Genomic DNA, 22,970 nt, shown 5'->3' on the forward strand with positions numbered 1-22,970 from the left:
GTAACAAGTTTGTTGTTAAATCGCGATTTTTCTAGTGTCTGTATGTGTTTATTTTTACATGTATGCCCATAAATTCTTGCAAAATCGTAAAACATTCCGACTTATGTATATATAAGTAATATATATATATATATATATATATATATATATATATATATATATATATATATATATATATATATATATATATATATATATATATATATATATATGTGTGTAATATAATTTTGAAAGGGATTAATTTAATTACAATCAATATCGGTTTGAAGTTAAGAATTATCATTTTATCTTTAATTTTTACAATTTCATTTTTATTTCTTGTTAAAATATGATTGTATAGCATTTGTTGAAGACATCGTATGATCAACAAATACTATAACATGCGCGGATCCATTTTTTTTTTTTGGGGGGGGGGGGGGCGACGTTTATTTGAGTTTGCCAGGGGGGGGGGGGGGTCCGAGGCATAATTTTGGAAATTTTATGATGTAATTTAAAGAAATCTGAATTTTGCAGACCACTGTCCCCCTCTAAATCCGCGCATATTTAATCAAATTTCTTTTCACATAAAAGTACAAATGTCGTATCTTATTAAAGTGATTGATGTACATTGGAGATGTGGTGTTCACTAGATTCTCTATGGTCCTACATGGAGAGTTATCGTTCTGACCCAGAGGAAAGCGCTATAGATGAATGTTTCAAACCACGACACCCTAGCCGCTATCTGGCGACACGATATGACGTCACTGGATGTTTTCTGGGGTGCACTATAAGATGTCTAACTGGTTAGTATGCGAGAGAGAGAGAGAGAGAGAGAGAGAGAGAGAGAGAGAGAGAGAGAGAGAATGTGAGAGAGAATGTGAGAGAGAGACAGACAGACAGACGGACGGACAGACAGACAAACAGACAGAGAAAGTATTTTTGCTAGATTAAAAATCTTATGCAGAGAAACTGTGTCCACACAACCAACGTTCCCATGGACTATACGACAACAATATGTCAAGATCCTGGTCATTAATGTATCACAACGGACGACGACCAACGTGTGCTGTAACAAATACCAACCTACACCTGCATGTAACCTACCTGCATGTAACATATAAATCAACCTAAACTGTATGTATTCTACCTACATGTAACATATAAATCAACCTCAAAACTCAAGTGACTCAGGACAATTAATGTTTCTTTCATAACATTTATAATATAAAATATAATAAAATGTGATATTGAAACATTGAAAATTGGAATTTCGTGACTCAAATGAAGATGGAACCCGCTCAAAAGATACCTAAAAATGAAATGATATACAAGACAAACGATTTCAAGCGGTTGGAGATCAGTTAAAGATCTATGGGATATCCAATGTATGTAGATTTATGCCATGATACTCGGAGAGACAATCTACATTCAATTTGGTTTATTCACGAAAATTTAAATCCATAAACAGGCGTCGGAACCGGGGGTGTGGGGGGTGTGGGGGGGGGGGGGGGGGCTAGGCCTCCCCCCCCCCCACTTTTTTTGCAAAGTTATACCTAACCATTAGGAACATACCATCAGGTACAGCCCCCCCCCCCACATTTTGTCACAGCAAACATAGTTGTTCCTTTGGTCCTAAATTTACCTTGAAAAGAAATATTGAGAACTTTGAGTCATAGGTATACTAGTAGCGCCCCCCCCCCCCACCCCCATGAATGAGGAATTTCATGATTAGGGGAAAACATTTCGGTAAGTAAGAATTTTTTGGGGAGCTATGTTATCTCTCTCTCCCCCACCGGATTAGGATTTTTATGATTTTGGAATTTGGGGAATTAGGTTTTTTTTTTCTACTTGCTTGTCAAGAGTTCTGGGGCCCGTTTCTCAAAAAGGCGTAAATCTGGACCTAAGTTAGTCCGACTAACGAAGTTACGCCAATATTTAGTCAGGTCTAAGTTGCGTTTCTGAAAGAGGCGTAAGTTAGGGTTTAAATGTCAAAGAACTTTGACATCTCCGCTGAGTACTAAGCATGCGCATATCGTATTTTGTTTTGCTTTGAGGCTATTATTATATGTGGTGGATCAATTTTCAAATTGATATGTATAGTACATGTACCCGAAAGTACACACGTTATTCTATACCACTGTGCATAGTTTAAGTCGTTCATAACAGTGTATATTTGTGAAAGTAGAACAAATGCCTACACACTTCTTAACATAATGAAATTTTAGAGAAAAACAGTTGATATGAAAATAGTTGATATAAGAGGTTTCAGAAATCAAATATATGACAATTCAATGCATTGTAGATGATGTTGAGGCACAATCGTACATATTAATTGAACGAAACATTACATAGAAATTAACTCCAATGTTCGTGTACATTTCAAATATTTGTAGAATACAGGGACAGGGTACAGTAAATATGCCCGCATATATCTGCAGAATGATAAGTATGCTTCATATAGATATATTTAGACACTTTCAGATGCTGGGATAAGGCTTGATTTTTTTTTACCATATCACTATATTATTTGTCGAAAATAATATGACCATGGGTTATACACAGCAACCAACTGAAATCGAAAATATATACTGTATAACTAACATTACATGAACCTTGTCCATGTCTACAGATGGAAGAAAAGTTCCATCCTCTGTTCCAATATTGAAAGAATGTAGACATTGACATGGAAACGATTCTTGGTTTCCTGCGATTCAAATGATAATAGTTTTGAAAGATATTGTCAACAATTCATAACAAGACAGAAATTATCAACATTTGTGGCCGGGGTCTCCCCAAACTCCCTTTCTTGTTTTTGGTTTTATCGATTGATTGTTTTGGGGTTTTTCGGGGGGGGGGGGGATGGGGGGGGGGTTGAAAGTAATATATACTGTATACAGGGAATTATTCGCCCCCGTTTAATTTTCAATCATTTCACCCTAGTTTTCAGCGGGTGAATTTAAGACTTGTTGATTTTCACTGTCTAATATTAAGTAACTAAATAACAACTTTGACTGGGCGAATTCATGACAAAACGAAACTGTTTGCAAGTGTAGAAGGGCAGAAATTACACGGGCCAAAATAACCCTGTATACAGTATATTGATAAAAATAAGTATATGACAAATGCACGCTAGTTAAATTTGTAAATAATGCAAAATGTTGTAAAACTACGCTTTTGTATTGCAAGTCGACAACTTCGAAATAAAAAAAATAAACACCCCTTGATATACATATACATGTATCTTAAATATGATGAAACGAAACTATCATGAATTCAAGTAATTAAAGATCAATTCAGTTAAATGAATACAAATAAACAACACATATGCATATGCACGAAGATCACCGATAGTACATGTAAACCATACCTATTTAAAATGAATTACAATCGATGTTTAATATGAAGGCAATTGATCTCTTAATCGTAGAATTAATTAGATTAATGAATTTGAGCTCCGAAAATTCAAGGTGTGCATGTGAAATTAGAATCTTCAACAACCTTGACAAACGCTTGTCGATAGATCTAGAATTGATACACACTCTGCACGCTTCTAAAACATATTTTTAAGTAATATTTTAACAAAAATTGATTGTACATGTATATACATCATGTAAATGCGAGGTCATAAACATTCCAAATACATGTAGCTTTCATACGGTTTTGTAAAGATACTAGGAGTAAAAAAATGAAAATGAGAATGTATACGTGTTGTAAAGTTGTAAGTATTATACATGTAGGTAAAGAATATACAACAACACACAGGGACAAATTATAACTGTAAACGTTTTGAGTTGCTCCTATTCAAAGGTGTATTCTCAATATTTTGAAATCAGTTTCGTTTCATAGGTTTAAATTTGATTAGAAACATTATATTCTAGTCTATGCTTACTGAGTATTGATTTAAAAATCAATAATCAATTCGTACTTATGTATACATCTATCTTGTTGGGGAATACATGTTTAATTTAGAATTGTAGCATCTTTTTAATTATTGTGTTTATATAATTTATCGGGGTATACCAATCTTTAATTCTTCATACTTAAAGTAAATTTTCTTAATGAGTAGTAATGTATATTATATGCGTTTAATAAGGTAAGCCCATTAATTATCAAATTGATTTAATCTTAATTTATTTAGAAATAGGAACAGTTATCGAACAATAGGTATCTTTTAAAGTTATATGTACATGTACAAATATTTCAATAAATGTAAATGTTTACCTTAATAACACGTAAAACAGACCAAAAATTAAAATTCTCTGTTTATTTGCATCGCCATTTTTGTGCACAGCCTAAGGACTTACGCCTACCCATTAGCCGGCGTAGATTTAAACCCAAATTTACTCCCGACTAAGTTTCCGCCTTTTTGTGAAACGCAACTTAGTCTGGTTTTGAGGTTTAGTCCCTACTTTAGTCCGGACTAAGCTTACGCCTGGACGTAGGCCTTTTTGAGAAACGGGCCCCAGGGGGTGTTGCTAAAACGCGGAACGGAAAACGGAACGGAATGGAAAATATCATCACGTTTATCGCTTAAAAAGGGTATAGACTGGCCAGAAACGATTTACTTTGTATCTTTTATTTATATCTAATGAATGATTATCAACATGTTGCTATCTTATTAATATTCATATGAATGTCTATCAATTATAGCATTGTATTCATTCGGCTTTAGTTGAGTACGAAACGGAAAAAGCAAATGTATACGAATTGTAAAACATTAAAATGATTAAACGAGCAAATTAGCTATAACGTTTTACTTATTTCTCTTATATGGTATTGCTGGCATATTAGCGTAACGTACGCAGTTAGTGAAAGCGTTTTATGCGTGTTTTGAGTATTTTTATATTATTTTCAAATATGATGTACATGTATATACTTACATCAAAATTGAATTTTCGGTGTTCTAGACGATCTTTTATCATACCGACGATACAGTATCGTTGAGATGGAAGAAAAAAACTGTAGGACTGACGACATTAAAAAATTAAAATACAGTAAACATTAAAATACCCGGTAAGTTTTGAAACTAGTAATTTGTGAAACTAGTATTTTTAGCAATGCAATTTTGTTTACGTTTACATTACAAAGCATGCAGTTGTTTATTCCAGCAGCTATATACATATGATCCGAATAGAGAGCTCTAGACGTTGCCTGGTTTGATTTTCCGATTATATATTGGGACTATAGTCTGTTGATCCCAAAATATTCATGCAGCACATTTGGACGATTTATAATGGAAAATGTTGACATCTTTTCTCCATTTGGAAGTCACTCAGAAGACCTTGCACAATTTTTCAACACTATCATCCGGGTCTGTTAAAATGCAAAACCCCGTAGACTTCTTTATTTTTAGCCGTGTATTTATACCAGCTGATAAGCTAGAGAGGACGTTTTAAAGAAAGAATAATGAGAATGTTTAATGCTTCTAAAAGAGAATCGCTTGAACCCTAAGGTATATATAAATATACAGCAAAAAGTGAATCGAGGATATTTTGGGACAGAATATAGTGGTCAATGCATGTACTTTTAATTTTGAGGAAATAAATATTCTTGAATGAATAATCTAATATTGTTAATCTTTCAAAAAAAATTAAAAAAGTACATAAAGTATATCGTTTTAGCGTACTTAACAAATCTATGAGGTAAATAACATTAGATACGATTTTCCGTTTTCCTTCCGTTCCGTTTTCCGTTCCGCGTTTTAGCAACACCCGGCCCCAGGGGCCCGTTTCACTAAAAGGCGTAAGATACGACGAAACTTAAGTTAGGCCTTAGGGCGTACGCCAAAATTTAGTCCGGCGTAAACTGCGTTTCACTAAGAGGCGTACGCATGGCCGTAAACACTAGTATCGGACTAAGTTAAGGCCAGACTTACGTCCTTGACAACGAACTTATGCACATGTTCAGACAGATGATAAACAGAAGAGAGGAAAATAGATAGATAAATATATAGATATATAGATAGATACAAATGTATATATTCTTTAGATAGATAAAAAGATAGAAACTTGTCAATTGTTTTTGCGAGAGAGAGAGAGAATGAGAGAGAGAGAGAGAGAGAGAGAGAGAGAGAGAGAGAGAGAGAGAGAGAGAGAGAGAGAGAGAGAGAATGTGAGAGAGAGAGCCTGCCTAAAGTATTCAGGCATAATAATCCTGTAAAGTGACAAAATCACACAGCAAAACTTGCTAAAATGTTTTATTTGAAAGATATATTTGATGAGGCATATAGGATATGTTCATTCAAAATTATTAACTCAACAGAACTATTTTGTTATCGATATCTACGGTGATTTAACCATGCTTCGAACACCCTTGAAATTTCTCTTTTGATCATGCGTCAATTATGGCCCGAGTATAAATATTTTTTTTATTAAATTTTCTGGTTTCCTCTTGCTATATCATTGAAAGAAAATCAGTGAATTAGTTTTAAAAATAGAAAATACAGCGAATTAATGCAGTAATGAGCTGTTTAACCATGGATTGGACAATAATAAACAAGCATCGAAAAATTATACAACAGATACTTAAAATAACCAAATTTGAATATTTCATGCAAAGAAAAAAAAAAATTAAAAACAAAACAATAAAAAAAAAAACGGAAAAAAGGAAGAGGCTCGGATAAATATATTTATTACTTATTAAGATTTGTGTCAAGGTGAAATGTGGAGCAAAAAATAACTTCGGAAAAAATTGATGGATTCCAAGTCTTTTTTTTTAACACAATTTGTTTCCGAAGTTATTTTTTTTTTTCGAATTATTGAAGTGAAAGGGTACATACAAACCATAAGTGCATGCACGTTTATTTGTACATGTTTCACCAAAGTTATTAGATCAAAGGTACAGATGTATGTGTCAGACCTATAATGAACACAACATAATCTACCCAAGTACACTTACATGTGTATTTAGTATATTGAACGAGGCTTCATATAAGGAATAAGAAATCATTCTTTGAGTATTATGAGGTGATAATTTTGGTCGGGGCGTGATCAAATCCAATAAAGCCCCAATAAACATAGGTGGAGCTTTCATCATATTTTGGTATTAACATTTTAACAATACTGAAAATGCTTTTATGATTAACCTTAGTTTAACTACCTAAGCTAACACCTTTTATTCACATAAAAAAGAAATAAAAAAAGAGGAAAATATAAAAGTCAATAATTTGCTTAGTGAGTTTTAAATTTAAAAATATTCCGCTCACACATATTTTGCGTGGAGGTTATGTGGGGGGGGGGGGGGATGAAATGCTTGCAATGCTAGACATTTCTTATAGAAATATACCTTTGTACTATATGTGCATCATGTATGTATATTTTCTGCATTATTCATTGCCCAATTTACTAAAAAAAACATGAAACCTAAATCAAATTATTGAATAAAAATAATCAACTGAAAACTAAATATCGATTTTCTAATTATGTCATTTAACATGTAAACGGCAAGTGCAAATATAAAGAATGTGCATAACACATGGTAAGAAAGTTTCTATTCGAGAATTGGTACCACCTATCAAAACTCTCTATTTTCTTAATTTCATATGAAATTAATAAAATTTACATGACAAATTGTACAATTTAACATTACGGTCAGCACCGATATTCTCAGCAACAGAATTAGCAGTCAATTCCCGTTTACGCCTTAAGTTACGACTACCCTTGGCTAGGCGTAGATTTTTGTCTTAACTTAAGACGGACGCAAAGTTACGCCTTTTAGTGAAACGGACCTTAGTCCAAATATTTGACTTACGTCCGGACTTACGACAGGCGCCCTTTGTGTAATTAACCTCGAAACATTTTAAACCGGTGTGATTTTATTGCAGTTGGGGAAGACTGTACGTGAAAATAAATTTAGAAAATGGTTGCTTGAGTTTAAACTGTCTATAAAACAAATCCATAGTTTGTATTTTTATGAATCGTTGAAACTATATGAAAAATGAAATAATTGATATTTGGGTGAAAGTTTAAGTTTTTAATATATCAAAGCAGTATGTGTTAAGAACAAAAACATTGTAATCTTTTTGTTCCTGTGAGTTTGCTGATAAATATGCAAAGTATACAAAATATATATAGGTCAACCAAATACGTATTTGTTATATATGTTAACTGTGTCAGTTCAAACTCTTTCTGGTAATGTGTACATGATTAAAAAAACCATTTCGAGTTTCCACTTTGGTTTGACATTTTCCAAAAACTATAGCATTTTTGACCTGCGTCGGTAGATACACGTGTTCTAACTATTTAAATAACATTTTTGAATAAGTTTTCTCGTTATGTCACAAATGAGATAATTTTATTACTATGCCCTGAAAATTGCTGAATCACACCGAAAATATAACCAGAAGAAATACCCTAGCACCGTAAAACCTACGCGGTCACAGCTATATTGCCCTCCCGAAAAAAGTTATTCAAAAATGTTTTAACTATTTCTATTGCTATTTATATTTATATAGCAATATTTATAATACAGAGCCACATTTCCGAAAGTTCAGACAGTATTATAAACTGTAACTATTCCAAAATGCTTTGAAATAAAATAAAAAAAAGTTCACGAGGTCTCTATGCTTCCCCCTCATATACATTTATGATGTCAGTTTTATGATTTACGCGTCTTTTTCGCAAACAAAATGACGTTCCATGAAGCACCCAAAGTCGGCCCACTGTCCCCCGGGGTACATCAGGGCCACACAGTCGTCGTCAGCTGTGTAGGCGTTAGGGTCGTACGGTCCCCAGTGGGTGAAGGTCAGGGCCCTGTTATTGGTGCTCCACACAAAAGATCCCTCCGTCAGGATGTCTGACCCACCGAGCCACACAACACAGTCCATCCAGTCAGTCAGACAGTAAACTATAACAAATGAAAGGCTAAATAAAAAATGACTGTCGATAGTTATTATTTGAATTGAATAGATTTTATTGATTAAATCAAATGGATTACACACAAGTTCTTAACAGCTCAGGTAGTCTTCTCCTAATAAGGAACATTATAAATTCATTATATATTATTGACAACATTTACGTTGATTTAGCGGTGGAGAGTTATCACGTTTTGGATTTAATGGGAGTTTGGTGGTAAATGAGTTTATAATTTGATTTGTTAATTGAGGTGAATGTCGACGTTATAGTTATAGAAAACACATAAATTATTTTGAAAGATCTAAAACATATAAATGTATGTAGTTACCTTTAACTGTTCTATATTTTAGGAGGGATCAATGATTTGTACCAATGCTGACAAAAGTGGAAAGTTATAACATTTTGTGTTAAATTGGAGTTTGGTGGTAATGTGTTTACAATGTATTCAATTTGTTAATTGATGTGAAGGTTAAAGTTTGTTCTAGAAAAGACACGAGGTTTTTTAAGACCTAAAACATATGATTGTATACGTTTTATTTTTTAGGACTTATAGGTAAAACAATTTGATATGGAACTTTAAAGATTGTATGATTTCATTGATAACTAAGGGGTTTTATGGTGACGTTGGTTTCTCACATGGCGTCATGTTCTCTGTTATCCAATTGTTTTCTTCCAACGAATCGACTTCTGCCAAATACGACGACTGCTGTTCGCAGACAAGCTAAAATCCAAAAATGGTAATTCTTAGTTATTCACAAGAGAGCTTTAAGTAAAAGAAAATATAACATAAAGAAAAACAATTATTTCTATCATTAACAAATTATATAAAAATTTGAGAGTGTTTGGAAGCTATTTACTGTATTGAATTAGACCTATTTGCAAGGAAGTTTTTTTTCTTTTAAACTTTAAATATTCCTTATTTAATGAAATTGTCACACTGAATTCAGTGAAACTATTTTTTCCGATGCCCATGATGCAACTTCCTGGATGGTGATGAGTCTGTTTGTCAACATGGGAACTAACGAATATATATAGACTACTGTACATATCAAGTACAGAAACATGGCTAACCTTCGTTAAATGAGTACAGAAACATGGCTAATCTTCGCTACATAAGTACAGAAACATGGCTAACCTTCGCTACATAAGTACAGAAACATGGCTAACCTTCGCTACATAAGTACAGAAACATGGCTAACCTTCGCTACATAAGTACAGAAACATGGCTAACCTTCGCTACATAAGTACAGAAACATTGCTAACCTTCGCTACATAAGTACAGAAACATGGCTAACCTTCGCTACATAAGTACAGAAACATGGCTAACCTTCGCTACATAAGTACAGAAACATGGCTAACCTTCGCTACATAAGTACAGAAACATGGCTAACCTTCGCTACATAAGTACAGAAACATTGCTAACCTTCGTTAAATGAGTACAGAAACATGGCTAACATTCGCTACATAAGTACAGAAACGTGGCTAATCTTCGCCACAGAAGTACAGAAACATGGCTAACCTTGGCTACATAAGTACAGAAACATGGCTAATCTTCTCTACATAAGTACAGAAACATTGCTAACCTTCGCTACATAAGTACAGAAACACTGCTAACATTCGCTACATAAGTACAGAAACATTACTAACCTTCGCTACATAAGTACAGAAACATGACTAACCTTCGCTACATAAGTACAGAAACATGACTAACCTTCGCTACATTAGTACAGAAACATGGCTAGCCTTCGCTACATAAGTACAGAAACATGGCTAACCTTCGCTACATAAGTACAGAAACATTGCTAACCTTCGCTACATAAGTACAGAAACATGGCTAACATTTTCTACATAAGTACAGAAACGTGGCTAATCTTCGCTACATAAGTACAGAAACATGGCTAACCTTCGCTACATAAGTACAGAAACATTGCTAACCTTCGCTACATAAGTACAGAAACATGGCTAACATTCGCTACCAAAGTAGAGAAACGTGGCTTATCTTCGCTACAGAAGTACAGAAACATGGCTAACCTTGGCTACATAAGTACAGAAACATGGCTAACCTTCGCTACATAAGTACAGAAACATGGCTAACCTTCGCTACATAAGTACAGAAACATGGCTAACCTTCGCTACATAAGTAGAGAAACGTGGCTTATCTTCGCTTCAGAAGTACAGAAACATGGCTAACCTTGGCTACATAAGTACAGAAACATGGCTAACCTTCGCTACATAAGTACAGAAACATGGCTAACATTCGCTACATAAGTACAGAAACATTGCTAACCTTCGCTACATAAGTACAGAAACATGGCTAACATTCGCTACATAAGTACAGAAACGTGGCTAATCTTCGCTACAGAAGTACAGAAACATGGCTAACCTTGGCTACATAAGTACAGAAACATGGCTAACCTTCGCTACATAAGTACAGAAACATTGCTAACCTTCGCTACATAAGTACAGAAACATGGCTAACATTCGCTACATAAGTACAGAAACGTGGCTAATCTTCGCTACAGAAGTACAGAAACATGGCTAACCTTGGCTACATAAGTACAGAAACATGGCTAACCTTCGCTACATAAGTACAGAAACATGGCTAATCTTCGCTACATAAGTACAGAAACATGGCTAACATTCGCTACATAAGTACAGAAACATTACTAACCTTCGCTACATAAGTACAGAAACATGGCTAACCTTGGCTACATAAGTACAGAAACATGGCTAACATTCGCTACATAAGTACAGAAACATTGCTAACCTTCGCTACATAAGTACAGAAACATGGCTAACCTTGGCTACATAAGTACAGAAACATGACTAACCTTCACTACATAAGTACAGAAACATGGCTAATCTTCGCTACATAAGTACAGAAACATGACTAACCTTCACTACATAAGTACAGAAACATGGCTAACCTTCGCTACATAAGTACAGAAACATGGCTAACCTTCGATACATAAGTACAGAAACATGGCTAACCTTGGCTACATAAATACAGAAACATGGCTAACCTTCGCTACATAAGTACAGAAACATTGCTAACCTTCGCTAAATAAGTACAGAAACATTGCTAACCTTCGCTACATAAGTACAGAAACATGGCTAACGTTCGCTACATAAGTACAGAAACATGGCTAACCTTGGCTACATAAGTACAGAAACATTGCTAACCTTCGCTACATAAGTACAGAAACATGGCTAACCTTCGCTACATAAGTACAGAAACATGGCTAACCTTCGATACATAAGTACAGAAACATGGCTAACCTTGGCTACATAAATACAGAAACATGGCTAACCTTCGCTACATAAGTACAGAAACATTGCTAACCTTCGCTACATAAGTACAGAAACATGACTAACCTAGGCTACATAAGTACAGAAACATTGCTAATTACCTTCGCTACATAAGTACAGAAACATGGCTAACCTTCACTACATAAGTACAGAAACATGGCTAACCTTGGCTACATAAATACAGAAACATGGCTAACCTTCGCTACATAAGTACAGAAACATTGCTAACCTTCGCTAAATAAGTACAGAAACATTGCTAACCTTCGCTACATAAGTACAGAAACATGGCTAACATTCGCTACATAAGTACAGAAACGTGGCTAATCTTCGCTTCAGAAGTACAGAAACATGGCTAACCTTGGCTACATAAGTACAGAAACATGGCTAACCTTCGCTACATAAGTACAGAAACATTGCTAACCTTCGCTACATAAGTACAGAAACATTACTAACATTCGCTACATAAGTACAGAAACATTACTAACCTTCGCTACATAAGTACAGAAACATGACTAACCTTCGCTACATAAGTACAGAAACATGGCTAACCTTCGCTACATAAGTACAGAAACATGACTAACCTTCGCGGAAGCCCAGTTCAGAGATGTCTGGTCACGAAAATAGCAGTGGTCTTTGAAGTAAAACCATCCTATTTCACATGCTGAAAAATATGTTTGTAATTGTGTTTGTTTCCTGAAAGATGCAAAACGTATTTTTTGTTCATAAACCAGTTTAATGACTTCTATAAAAAAAACTCACGATTTTGCGACCAAAACGACCAGCCAAGCCTAACATCGTAAGCAAGCGCCTCTGTAAGGGGACTCGTCAAGAGTTTACAAGACTCTGACTGCGGGTGATAAAACAACCCACCACACCCCGATTTATAGGCCGCACATTTCATTGAGCATTGAACGATTCCAACTGAAGACATCTCGGCAATGTATCCAACTGTTCCCGCCGTTAGAACTTTGTTTTCAATGTATTTGTTCTTTGATAAAAACAACTGATGGTTTTCAGCGATTACACCCCACGTGGTCAAGGACAGAAGAAGGATTTGACAACGGATCCGGAGAACAGTTTGTAGGCAAAACACGAACATTATTTCAGTTTATATCCACTTTACATGTACATTTTTATGCATGTAACAGGGTAGCGCCGTTAACAATCATGGCTCATCACAATAATAGCAACGTTACAGAATATTCAAAGAATGTGTTTCGTTCTGCTCAGCGGAGGACAAGTTTTAATTACAAATTAATTAATAATTAACACCATTATTATTACGTATTACGTATTACGTAAAATATAAATTATAGCTTTTTTCAACCAGGTCGTTCATTATTCAAACTTAATTCAACGGCAATGCAATAAAACAAATTAGTTTTTTGAAGTTGTATACAATGTTAACATCAATTTGTTAATATTAAAATACAATTAGTCTTGTCACTTAATGAATATAAGAATGCATGATCAGTTACATAATTAGGAACCGTGTTGGTCTGTTCCTATGGTAACCGGGGCGGCCAATTTTACAATTATAGAATAAAAGAATTGAGCTAATAATAAGTTATGGACGAGTTTCACGTTGATGTAGTCAAAAAGAAAACAAAATTACTTTCTTTAATTACAAATTTGAAAATATAGGCTAACAGTTAGTCTGTAAAACTTGTAGGTGTTGAGCAACGATTTTGCTGCGAGGATTTTGTTTAAACTTTAAACACACGTGAACGTCATCAATCAAAGAAAACCGATGTCTATACCTAATTATTATACTTCATTCTGATTGCTTTAGACGCAGTTGATAATCCGTTCTATTACCCTCAGCGTTAGCAACACACTTTGCAATGGGCAACACAACGAATTATCATTACATGCGCGTAGATTATGCGTGTACGGTTCGCCGTAGAATTCACGTCATTTCTATATAAAAGCGGTAAAATTTTCTCGAAAATAAGACATTCATAATAACAAAATAAATAGTACCTGTTTGAGAGGGTAACAGTACTAGTTCAAATTGACACCCCGAGAAAACCATTGGCAACCGACGGGGAGTGAACAATATATACTTGCTTGCAAAAAAGGAAATAAAAAATGGGGGGGGGGGGACAGTTCTTAATATAACACACCGAGTATAAACGCCTATCAATAATGATGAGTTTTTAAATTAATTTCCCGTGTTTTGTTTAGTTCATCGCCTGTTGTATTAACATTATCATTATAAAGAAAAGTGAATTTTGTACCATTAATGTGCGAGTTAACCCATTATTTAAGCATATAGCTAGCTGATGCATAAGTATATGAATTTTAAAATACATATACACCGAGGCCCATCAGACATGTTGATAGTGATCAAACTCCTTAAGGTCAACATCTAGTAAATGAAAGGTGCTTACAGGTTCATAAAAATTAAGATATAAATTCTTTCAATGATGCTTCATAACAATAACTTTAATTGTTTGGCAGGGTGTACCGAGGCTAAGTTGTGGGTAAACACAATGGACAATCTTGTTTTAAATTGTCATTTTCAATAAAGTATGAATGAATTGAAAAACAAATTTCGGAGTTTTGTCAATTTTTGACTAATAGAATATATCTAGAATGCCTATACAGTCTCTCACAAAACGAAATTAAACAAGCTCTTGACCTCCTATTTAAAATGATGTCAAATTGAATATAGGTATTTCCCATGATTTAACACAGAATGTCAAGAAATTGTTGAATTGTCTACATAACTCCTTTAAAGCCGTTAAATACGGGGAAAAGTACGGGGAAAAGATTCTTTAAATCTATAATGACGTCATAATGGTTCTAGCACCAAAAGGGCACTCTGGAATAGCCCCAGAGTCAATGAATCTAGATGCATAACAGCTATGTATAGGCTTAATATTCATTATACTTGGACGTAATGTTCAAGCTTAAGTATTAATATGTAAGAGTTGAATGTGTCCCAATTAATGACTTTTTCCTTTTCCCGCAGAATTGCCCCCCCCCCCCTTGCTTTAATCTATAAAAAATAATTCTACTCTAAATTGCTATAAATTAATAAAAGAGCATTTAAGTAAATGATGGATATTCAAGGTTGCAAAAATTAGGTCCCAATATAGATCGGATACCTCAACAATCAACAACAACCCCCTCTCCCCTCTCTCTCTCTCTCTCTCTCTCTCTCTCTCATCTCCATACACATTATATCTTCCCATTGTAATGAACAATTAACAAACGGATATCAGTATTACGCAACAGATGCGCGCGTTTATCTATAAACACGGCAATTCACCGGGCGGCGGACCGTGACAAAAAATAATAAATTGACCTACATGTGTACACGCGGTCACTGATCTTACTGCACAATGTAATCCATTGGATTTAATTATATATATAACTCACGTGCACTTTATGCATAACAAAGCTTGACACATTTTTATGCCTATGCTCCCCAGGGGCCCTTGTTTGGATGCATTACACTCTCAAGATATCGATTCATCTGAGAGCGATTGGCGGATAGAAAGAAAGAAGACAGAAGATAGACAGATTGAATGAAAAGGCGGAGCGTTCAGTTATTTATAGGTGGGTGTTATGAGTCAGAGAGAGGGGAGCACTCTGAGGAAAATAAACACACCAACAACAAACGGAATTAAGTGACCGGGAAAATATCGGCTGATGAACTTCCCGGGGAAAATAGAAGTAGCCCGGATGTGACCAAGTTAATCAACAGAAGCGACAGCGATCTCTCCGTGTGGAGGATTAGGCCGGTGTTATCGAACTACTGCTGATTGAACGTGTATTGTTCGGCAACCCGGCGGATTGTATTTAAAAGGAAGATCACGTATATTGGTGTGTGGATCTAAACAGGTAGGTCTCTCTCTCTCTCTCTCTCTCTCTCTCTCTCTCTCTCTCTCTCTCTCTCTCTCTCTCTCTCTCTCTCTCAGAAATTACGTATCAAATTACATCTGTATACATTTCATGATCAGTCACCTGTGATATATTGGACATAAAGAGATAATATATTAGTATACAAGTTTCTTAATCTCATGTAAAATTAAATTATTATTTTACAATAAGTCTTGTTAACGTGTTTGAAGGGGGTGGGCCGGGGGATAGAGTAAACATGAAATTCTAGTTTCATTTTCGGTTAGGCTAAAGGGATTCCCATTTAAACTCATGTGCGCTATCGATTCAAGTGGCGGATCTAATGTGGGTTAAAAAAAAACACGGCACTACACTAAACAACAGCGGATTACGAAGGCTGGGAAGGGGGGGGGTCAACGAATACCCCATCAGATCTACCCTGAAACTTCAATTTCAGAGACTTAATACATGTGTAACTATTTATTTCGTCGATATACTTATTATTTAGTAAAGAAAAAAACCTAATATTTATCTTTAATCTTTATAGATATTCTTTATATCTTAATATAGGACTCTTCTTCTGAAGAGATTGATAAAATCAACATATGGTGAAGATTACACGGCGGGGGAGGGGCTTAAATGTAATGGACGTTTTATATGGTATTTTTCGGGCTCAGAAAAGATCATGCTTTTCTAATAACATTTAAAATATTTCGTATACCAAAGCAAAATATCTTGAAGTACAAAGAAATAATCGCGGCTGATTTTATTAAGGGTACCCGGGCCGTTCAGTGTTTGAAGTTTGGAAAACACTTTCTTGCAAGGCATGATGATGATGATGTTCCGATTCAATTAACTAGCCCTAGCGGAATTTCGTATGTTACGAACCAAAAGTCTAATGTTTACCCGATGACTCTACAATAAAAATTACATATTGGGCTTATCAAAGAATAGTAATTGATGATTTAAATTCCTTCTTGTACAATGAACATAATGTGTTCAGGAAGAATATAATTAATACCAGCTTCTCCCTTTCAGGAAACACGATTCAGGGAGGTGTCCGTCCGTTATTTAAATCGTTGAGATTGTGGAATTAATTCACATCCCTATTTAATATATATATATACAGTTTAAATGGTGTGTTCTCCGAACGCCTACTCCTCAATTAAAAATAATAATTGGTCAAGGCAATTATGGGGCCCTCTAAGGGAACACAGGTAGACTTTACCTGTATATACGTTAGGACACAGGTAGACTTTACCTATATATACTTTAGGACACAGGTAGACTTTACCTGTATATACTTTAGTTCACAGGTAGACGACATTGTCTTATTTTTAATTTAAAAAAATAAAAAGATGCAATAAATAGTGCTAATGGCTGCATGTACCTGAAATTATATTAAAAATACCATATTTTTTTAAAAACCTAAATGGTTCAGTGACATAAAATAATCATTAAATATTATTTAAAAAAATAGAAATAAAATATCTTTCTTAATTTTTAAATTTACATCTTAACAAAATAAAACATTATATCTTAAGGTATAATTATGATAAAAAATCACTTTCTTCAACAAATTTGTCCTAGCTGTGAATAAATGAACGACATAAGCTTAAATATTTTTTAATAACAAAGTCATAAAACCATGTAATTGAACATCATTATGGTAAAAAAAATCACTGATATTTTTTACATATTTGTTTTGAAATCAATTACTGTAAAGATGTTGAACTGAACTAATCTAAGCTGTAAATAGATAGATCCTCTGGAGGTGCACTACATCTGGGTGTTCCGCCAGTATCTCAACAGAGAACGACATCCCCACAGGTTTTGGACAACAGCAACACACCCATGCAGCGGACCACACTGAAGTTGTCGCCAAACAAAATATGACAGCCATCTCCATAAGATGTACAGATGAAGTTAGGCCCATCCCCTCCATTTTCAGCGAAGAACCCAACAAACTCCGAGACAACGAATGGGGCGACACCAGCAGAGAGCTCATCGAGAGGCTGCTTTCAACACCGCCAGGTCATCACTCTACAGAGCCCGCAGGAAACAGACACCACCACTTCCAAAGACTACAGCAGACATCAGACTGGAGGGGAAATGGACAGAGACAGAGACGGGACAACCATTCCTTCTACTAGATAACATCTTCCAGAACAACACGATACTTGCGTTTGCGACAACATACAACCTTCAAGACCTTGCTGCCTCCGAGACCTTCTTCTGCGATGAAACCTTCTACACCTGCCCCACCCTCATCGACCTTATGACCTACGCAGATTCAGCATCGGAACTTCTTCATTGACATAGTGACATTGAACGTGAAAGGACATTAAGACAGACTCAGTGCCCATATTAGTATCTGTGTAAATATTGTTTATATATATTGGTATAAATTATACTTTTTAAAACTTTTTGTCATTTTAAATTGTTATTTATGTTTTAGACATCCATGTATTTATGAGTTTGTTATAAAACAGTTCTTAGTGTCAAAATAAAAAGAAAATTGTATATAAAATGTTATGCAATTTTAAAACATTATTTTATTGAATTACATGTAGTGCTAATAAATTAAATAGATATATTAAAATTGATTCAATGTTTTCTTTTTCTTTATGCAACAATTTAAATTATAAAGACATTAAAAATTTAACAAAAATGACAAACTGTTGTATTATTTTCATTCAAGGAAACACAGGTAAAGTCTACCTGCGCCCCTTTAGAAGGCCCCAAAATTGCCCAGTATAATTGAATAATGATAATTGGGCAGTAGGCGTTCGGAGAATCAGCCAGTTTAAATGTACAATGTGCTATTTTCAAAGCCCATCATAGCTTGACCGATTTTCCCAAGTCAAGGGTTTCTGATCCGCCCCGCTCTACATAAACCTTTGACTTGGGAAGATGAGCTTGACCATTCACTGAAATTCTAGAGTGTTTTCTACTTTAAAATACAGAGAGAGAGAGAGAGAGAGAGAGAGAGAGAGAGAGAGAGAGAGAGTATTTAATGCAATACTGTGTTACAAAACAAATTCATCTTTCAAGTAATAAATAATAAGCTTCAGATGTGATACTGAGCATGTGCATTTGAGATTTTTAAAAGAATGTTTCTGGTATAATTTACCTGCATATATATAGCTATAATTTTATGAACTTTTCACCCCACTCTTTTCATGAAACTGTCTGACCGGGTTTTTCCCGCATGATATCTAAGGATTTCCGGAGTGTGATGGTTAAATAGAGAAATACACGTGCATGTCAATTTAAAAGTGTGAACAACTGCACATGTCTTGTCTTAAATTTACAGAGTGATCTGACCAGTTCATGAATTTGGCGAGAAATGGACGAGATAGGAATGACTGAGAAACAGGTGTGTGATGGAGACATCCAATGTGATTCTAAAACTAATGAAGACAATGAAACAACGGCAGATGACATTGCTGTGGAAATAAACTCATGCTCTAAACAGTGCATTGGGTCTGATTATGATGACAAGAAAATAGAAAATACAAACAACGAAACAACGAAAATTTTAACAGAGACCAAGCATCGCAGTGAAAAGTCTGACCAAGAAGACCCAAAAATAGAAAATTCAGATACAGAACCGACAGAGGCTTTGAAGTCCATGTGTCGCGGTGAAAAATCATCCAAAGGCAAGACTTCCAAACGAATTCGATGTTATCCCAATGAGGCGGAAGTTGCTAAAGTGATTGAATTGTTCCAAGAGAGACTCGTTTTGACATTTAATCGCAAAAAGACAAAATATCAACGGATCTTATCAGAGCTCGGTGTAAACGCCAAACCCCACTGCGGAGAAGCCGACCACGAGGATGAGGAAGACATGGAAATGATCATCGATGAGTCGTATTCTAAAGCGCGGTGCATTCGGAACTCCTTCCGGTTCGGTGGAAGCATAAATTTCCGAAGGTTTCTCAGAGGATTACATAATGTTATTCGTAGAAGGAAGGCAATCCGAATAACCAGGCCGTTGGATAGTATTCAGAAGGAAGATTTTGACTGTGAGTTACAAGCAGTAGCTTCGGAACTCTCCATCGCGTATGAATATCAATTAGCAATGCTAGCGGATGCCGCGGAGGTGAATGCGGTGGCAGATCACGCAGTGCGGTGTATGATGAGGTACCTTAAGGACACTGACGCGGTGTTCAATCCAACCAACCTGCTACAGGCAGTGATAGAGGAAAACCCCCGATGCACTCTGAAATATTACAACAAAGAACTCCGCACGAGGATAGTGAAAACGGACAACCTAAGGTTGCAGGTGGATCAAAGATGGCGGCTGCATGACGTCTTAAAGCAGCCTGGCGTTCGCGTCATCGACATGGAGTCGGGCCAATATCAGTACTTTGGGTGCTTCACCCCTTTTGGTTTTAGTTGCCGTCCGGATAAATATGGCTTCCGCGGGCCTTTGCACATATGGAACGAAAATGAGGGAAAATACACACTAGTTCCGAACGATATGACATCATGTGAGTCGTCCAAACAACGGAAGATCACTTACAACCCAAAGAATATTCATCACAGCTATGAGCCGACATTATGCTGTTGCCATGACGACACGGGGTCATGTGACAAATAGACTTGCACGGTTCTGGATTTCAATATTTAACTTTAAGATGTGTTATTTGTTTGAACTCTAGTCTTTTTTGTTGTTTTGTTTATTTGAAATAGATTAATAAATTGTTTTTAATTTTGATATTTACAGTACGGTCGTTTATATTTACTACTGATTTAAAGTTTTTTGATCCTCAGCCTCAAAGTATTTTTTTTTCATCATAAAAATAATAATTACCCCTTAAACTTTACAAATGAAAAAAAATGAAAAGAATTTGTTTGATGGTATCCATGCATTTTACGAAATTATTGCAAGTTTGGCAAAGCAGTTCATGGAACGTCTCAAAGTAATATAAACTCTTCAAGACCCATTAACATTGTCTATATAAAAAGCAGATCTATGGTACGGATAAAAAAATGCGGATAATTTAGAGTTATTGAACATTGCTGAGGATCGAATGACGTTAAGATAGACATCGTATCTTAGCTGCGATCACAATGTACAAGCACATTTTGAAGGCATTGATTATTAACATTGGCTCAATGTGCACTTTGACAGTACATGACGTGTTTCCATCGCTCTACTGCTTAACACATAGGAAATCGCAACATCAAGGGGTACTGTGTCTGTCTCCCCCCCCCCCCAAAAAAAAGCGCCAAAAACCACCAGGGCTGCGTTCAAGATCGTAGCAGCTAGCCTAGTCGCTAGGTCGTAGATATCTTGGTTCATTGATCTCAGATTTAAAATGAAAATATTCAACTAAAGATTTATTACACCGACATATATTGTTTATTTCAAGCGGAATATACATGTTTAAATTCATTATAACCTAAAGGATGAACAAAATATCACAAAGTAAACCGATTTGATGTTTGTGACAAAGTGGTATCTAAGGTGACCATCTTGAATTTGATGCTTAGCATATAAAATTTAGGCTACGAATATCTACGTAGCGGCTAGGCCAGCTTACCATTCAACTACGTAGCTCAGTGCAGCCCCGAGCTAGCAATACGCTACTAGTAATTTTCACATTAATTTTCAAAAAAAATACCAAAAGTGCTATGAAAAAGAAATGATATGTAGTGTTTATTTTTTGAAGCGGATGCATGCATACATTGTTATTCATTGTCAAAGTACACTGGCTCAGACACAGCAGTGAACAGTAACGGCTTAGGGAGGCCGATGATCTCCACACACAAAAATAATCAACTACAAAACGAAAACGTCTTTTTTTATTGTCTTTTATTAATAAATATAAACCATTTACCAAACATGGATGAAGACAGACACAATATGGCGGACATGACTTTTGCTGAACATGTTAATTTTTCACAAACTACATCCATTATTATCACACACAAACACACGCACATTTACACACGTCTGAATAACACACATATATGTCAAACACACTTTAAAATGACTAGGGAGGAGGGTGGGGGTACATTCAATAAAGGAAGAGGGAGGGGGTTAACATGATATTGTTACGCATGCGCTCTCTAATGAACTTGACATCAGAGTTGATTTTATATACAATAGTCAATAAAATGTCTTCTTCTATGGCAACAAAGTGACGCTGTTTAAAGTGGTATTGTAAATTGGGTCAAGAGATGTCACATGACCTAGTTTAAAAATTTGATACAATTTTAGTACTAGACAAACGTTATGTATAACACATGCTGCACATAATGAGAAAAAACAATTGGTGGAAGTCGAACATTGGAAAAATATGCAATAAAAAAATTAAAATGAATACATAGAAGATCTTAGACAAAGTCCTGGAGATTTAGACACATGGGGCCTTATAAACACCGCCTGGCTCCCCATACAGGCCATTACTTTGACAATGACTAGATGATAAAGACCCATGATAACAAAATATCTAGTGCAGGATATCTTAGGGGAAAATAGCAAAACAAAATTCCACCAAAATATCAGGAGAATAGCAAAATAAAAATCCTCCCAAATATTAGAATTCACAATCATTTTTTCTTCGAAATTGTTTCCAGTGTAATATACGCGATAGGTAGGTGGGATGTTGCAATCAAAAAAGCACCATAATTTCATCACGTGCAGTATAACAATTTTACTTGATCAATAAATTAAAAAAAAGATCTAAATATAATGATAAATATATCATTTCTACAGGTTCTACCTAATAAATATGCTATCTCGAGTCATTTTCTACACTTGCATAAATGTACTAGTATATTCCTGGGATTTTTCTCATCTAAATTTAATTAATAGTACAAAGCTAACTTCAATGCCAATCAATATGGATCTAACGTTCCTTAAAAAGAAAAAAAACATAAAAATTAATGGGAAAAATAATCATTAAAAAATCAAAATTTTGACAAAACTGACAACATTGATAAAAATTCTTTTTTCCTCATGAAAAT

General features: G+C 35.1%; 3 protein-coding genes and 1 long non-coding RNA gene across 4 annotated transcripts in view; 3 read left to right on the forward strand and 1 right to left on the reverse strand.

Annotated features, from left to right (window-relative positions):
* LOC136272739 (uncharacterized) overlaps window positions 1–22,970 on the forward strand; it is a 158,140-nt gene that overhangs the window by 71,240 nt on the left and 63,930 nt on the right. The gene's annotated exons all lie outside the window — the stretch shown is intronic.
* Window positions 1–22,970, forward strand: part of LOC105339828 (uncharacterized) — a 103,343-nt gene that overhangs the window by 23,530 nt on the left and 56,843 nt on the right. The window lies entirely within an intron of this gene.
* Window positions 8,042–13,332, reverse strand: LOC105330712 (galactose-specific lectin nattectin). The gene is made up of 4 exons (XM_066080485.1): window positions 12,900–13,332; window positions 12,722–12,801; window positions 9,468–9,552; window positions 8,042–8,823 (listed from the first exon to the last, which is right to left on the reverse strand). The coding sequence occupies exons 1-4, from the start codon at window positions 13,237–13,239 to the stop codon at window positions 8,582–8,584; spliced, it is 747 nt and encodes a 248-aa protein (XP_065936557.1). The 5' UTR covers window positions 13,240–13,332; the 3' UTR covers window positions 8,042–8,581.
* On the forward strand, window positions 15,851–20,720 carry LOC136272713 (uncharacterized). Its single transcript, XM_066075013.1, has 2 exons — window positions 15,851–15,992; window positions 19,306–20,720. Exon 2 carries the CDS (start codon window positions 19,339–19,341, stop codon window positions 20,593–20,595), a length of 1,257 nt encoding a protein of 418 aa, XP_065931085.1. The 5' UTR covers window positions 15,851–15,992; window positions 19,306–19,338; the 3' UTR covers window positions 20,596–20,720.

The sequence above is a fragment of the Magallana gigas genome, chromosome 1, assembly GCF_963853765.1.
Source record: "Magallana gigas chromosome 1, xbMagGiga1.1, whole genome shotgun sequence".
Lineage (NCBI taxonomy): Eukaryota > Metazoa > Mollusca > Bivalvia > Ostreida > Ostreidae > Magallana > Magallana gigas.

Coding starts and splice junctions, on each gene's coding strand:
- LOC105330712 (XM_066080485.1), bottom strand. CDS start 13,239: ATGTTCGTGTTTTGCCTACAAACTGTTCTCCGGATCCGTTGTCAAATC. Junction 9,553..12,721: donor TGAACTGGGCTTCCGCGAAG/GTTAGTCATGTT, acceptor TTTGGATTTTAG/CTTGTCTGCGAACAGCAGTC. Junction 8,824..9,467: donor AACAGAGAACATGACGCCAT/GTGAGAAACCAA, acceptor CATTTGTTATAG/TTTACTGTCTGACTGACTGG.
- LOC136272713 (XM_066075013.1), top strand. CDS start 19,339: ATGGACGAGATAGGAATGACTGAGAAACAGGTGTGTGATGGAGACATC.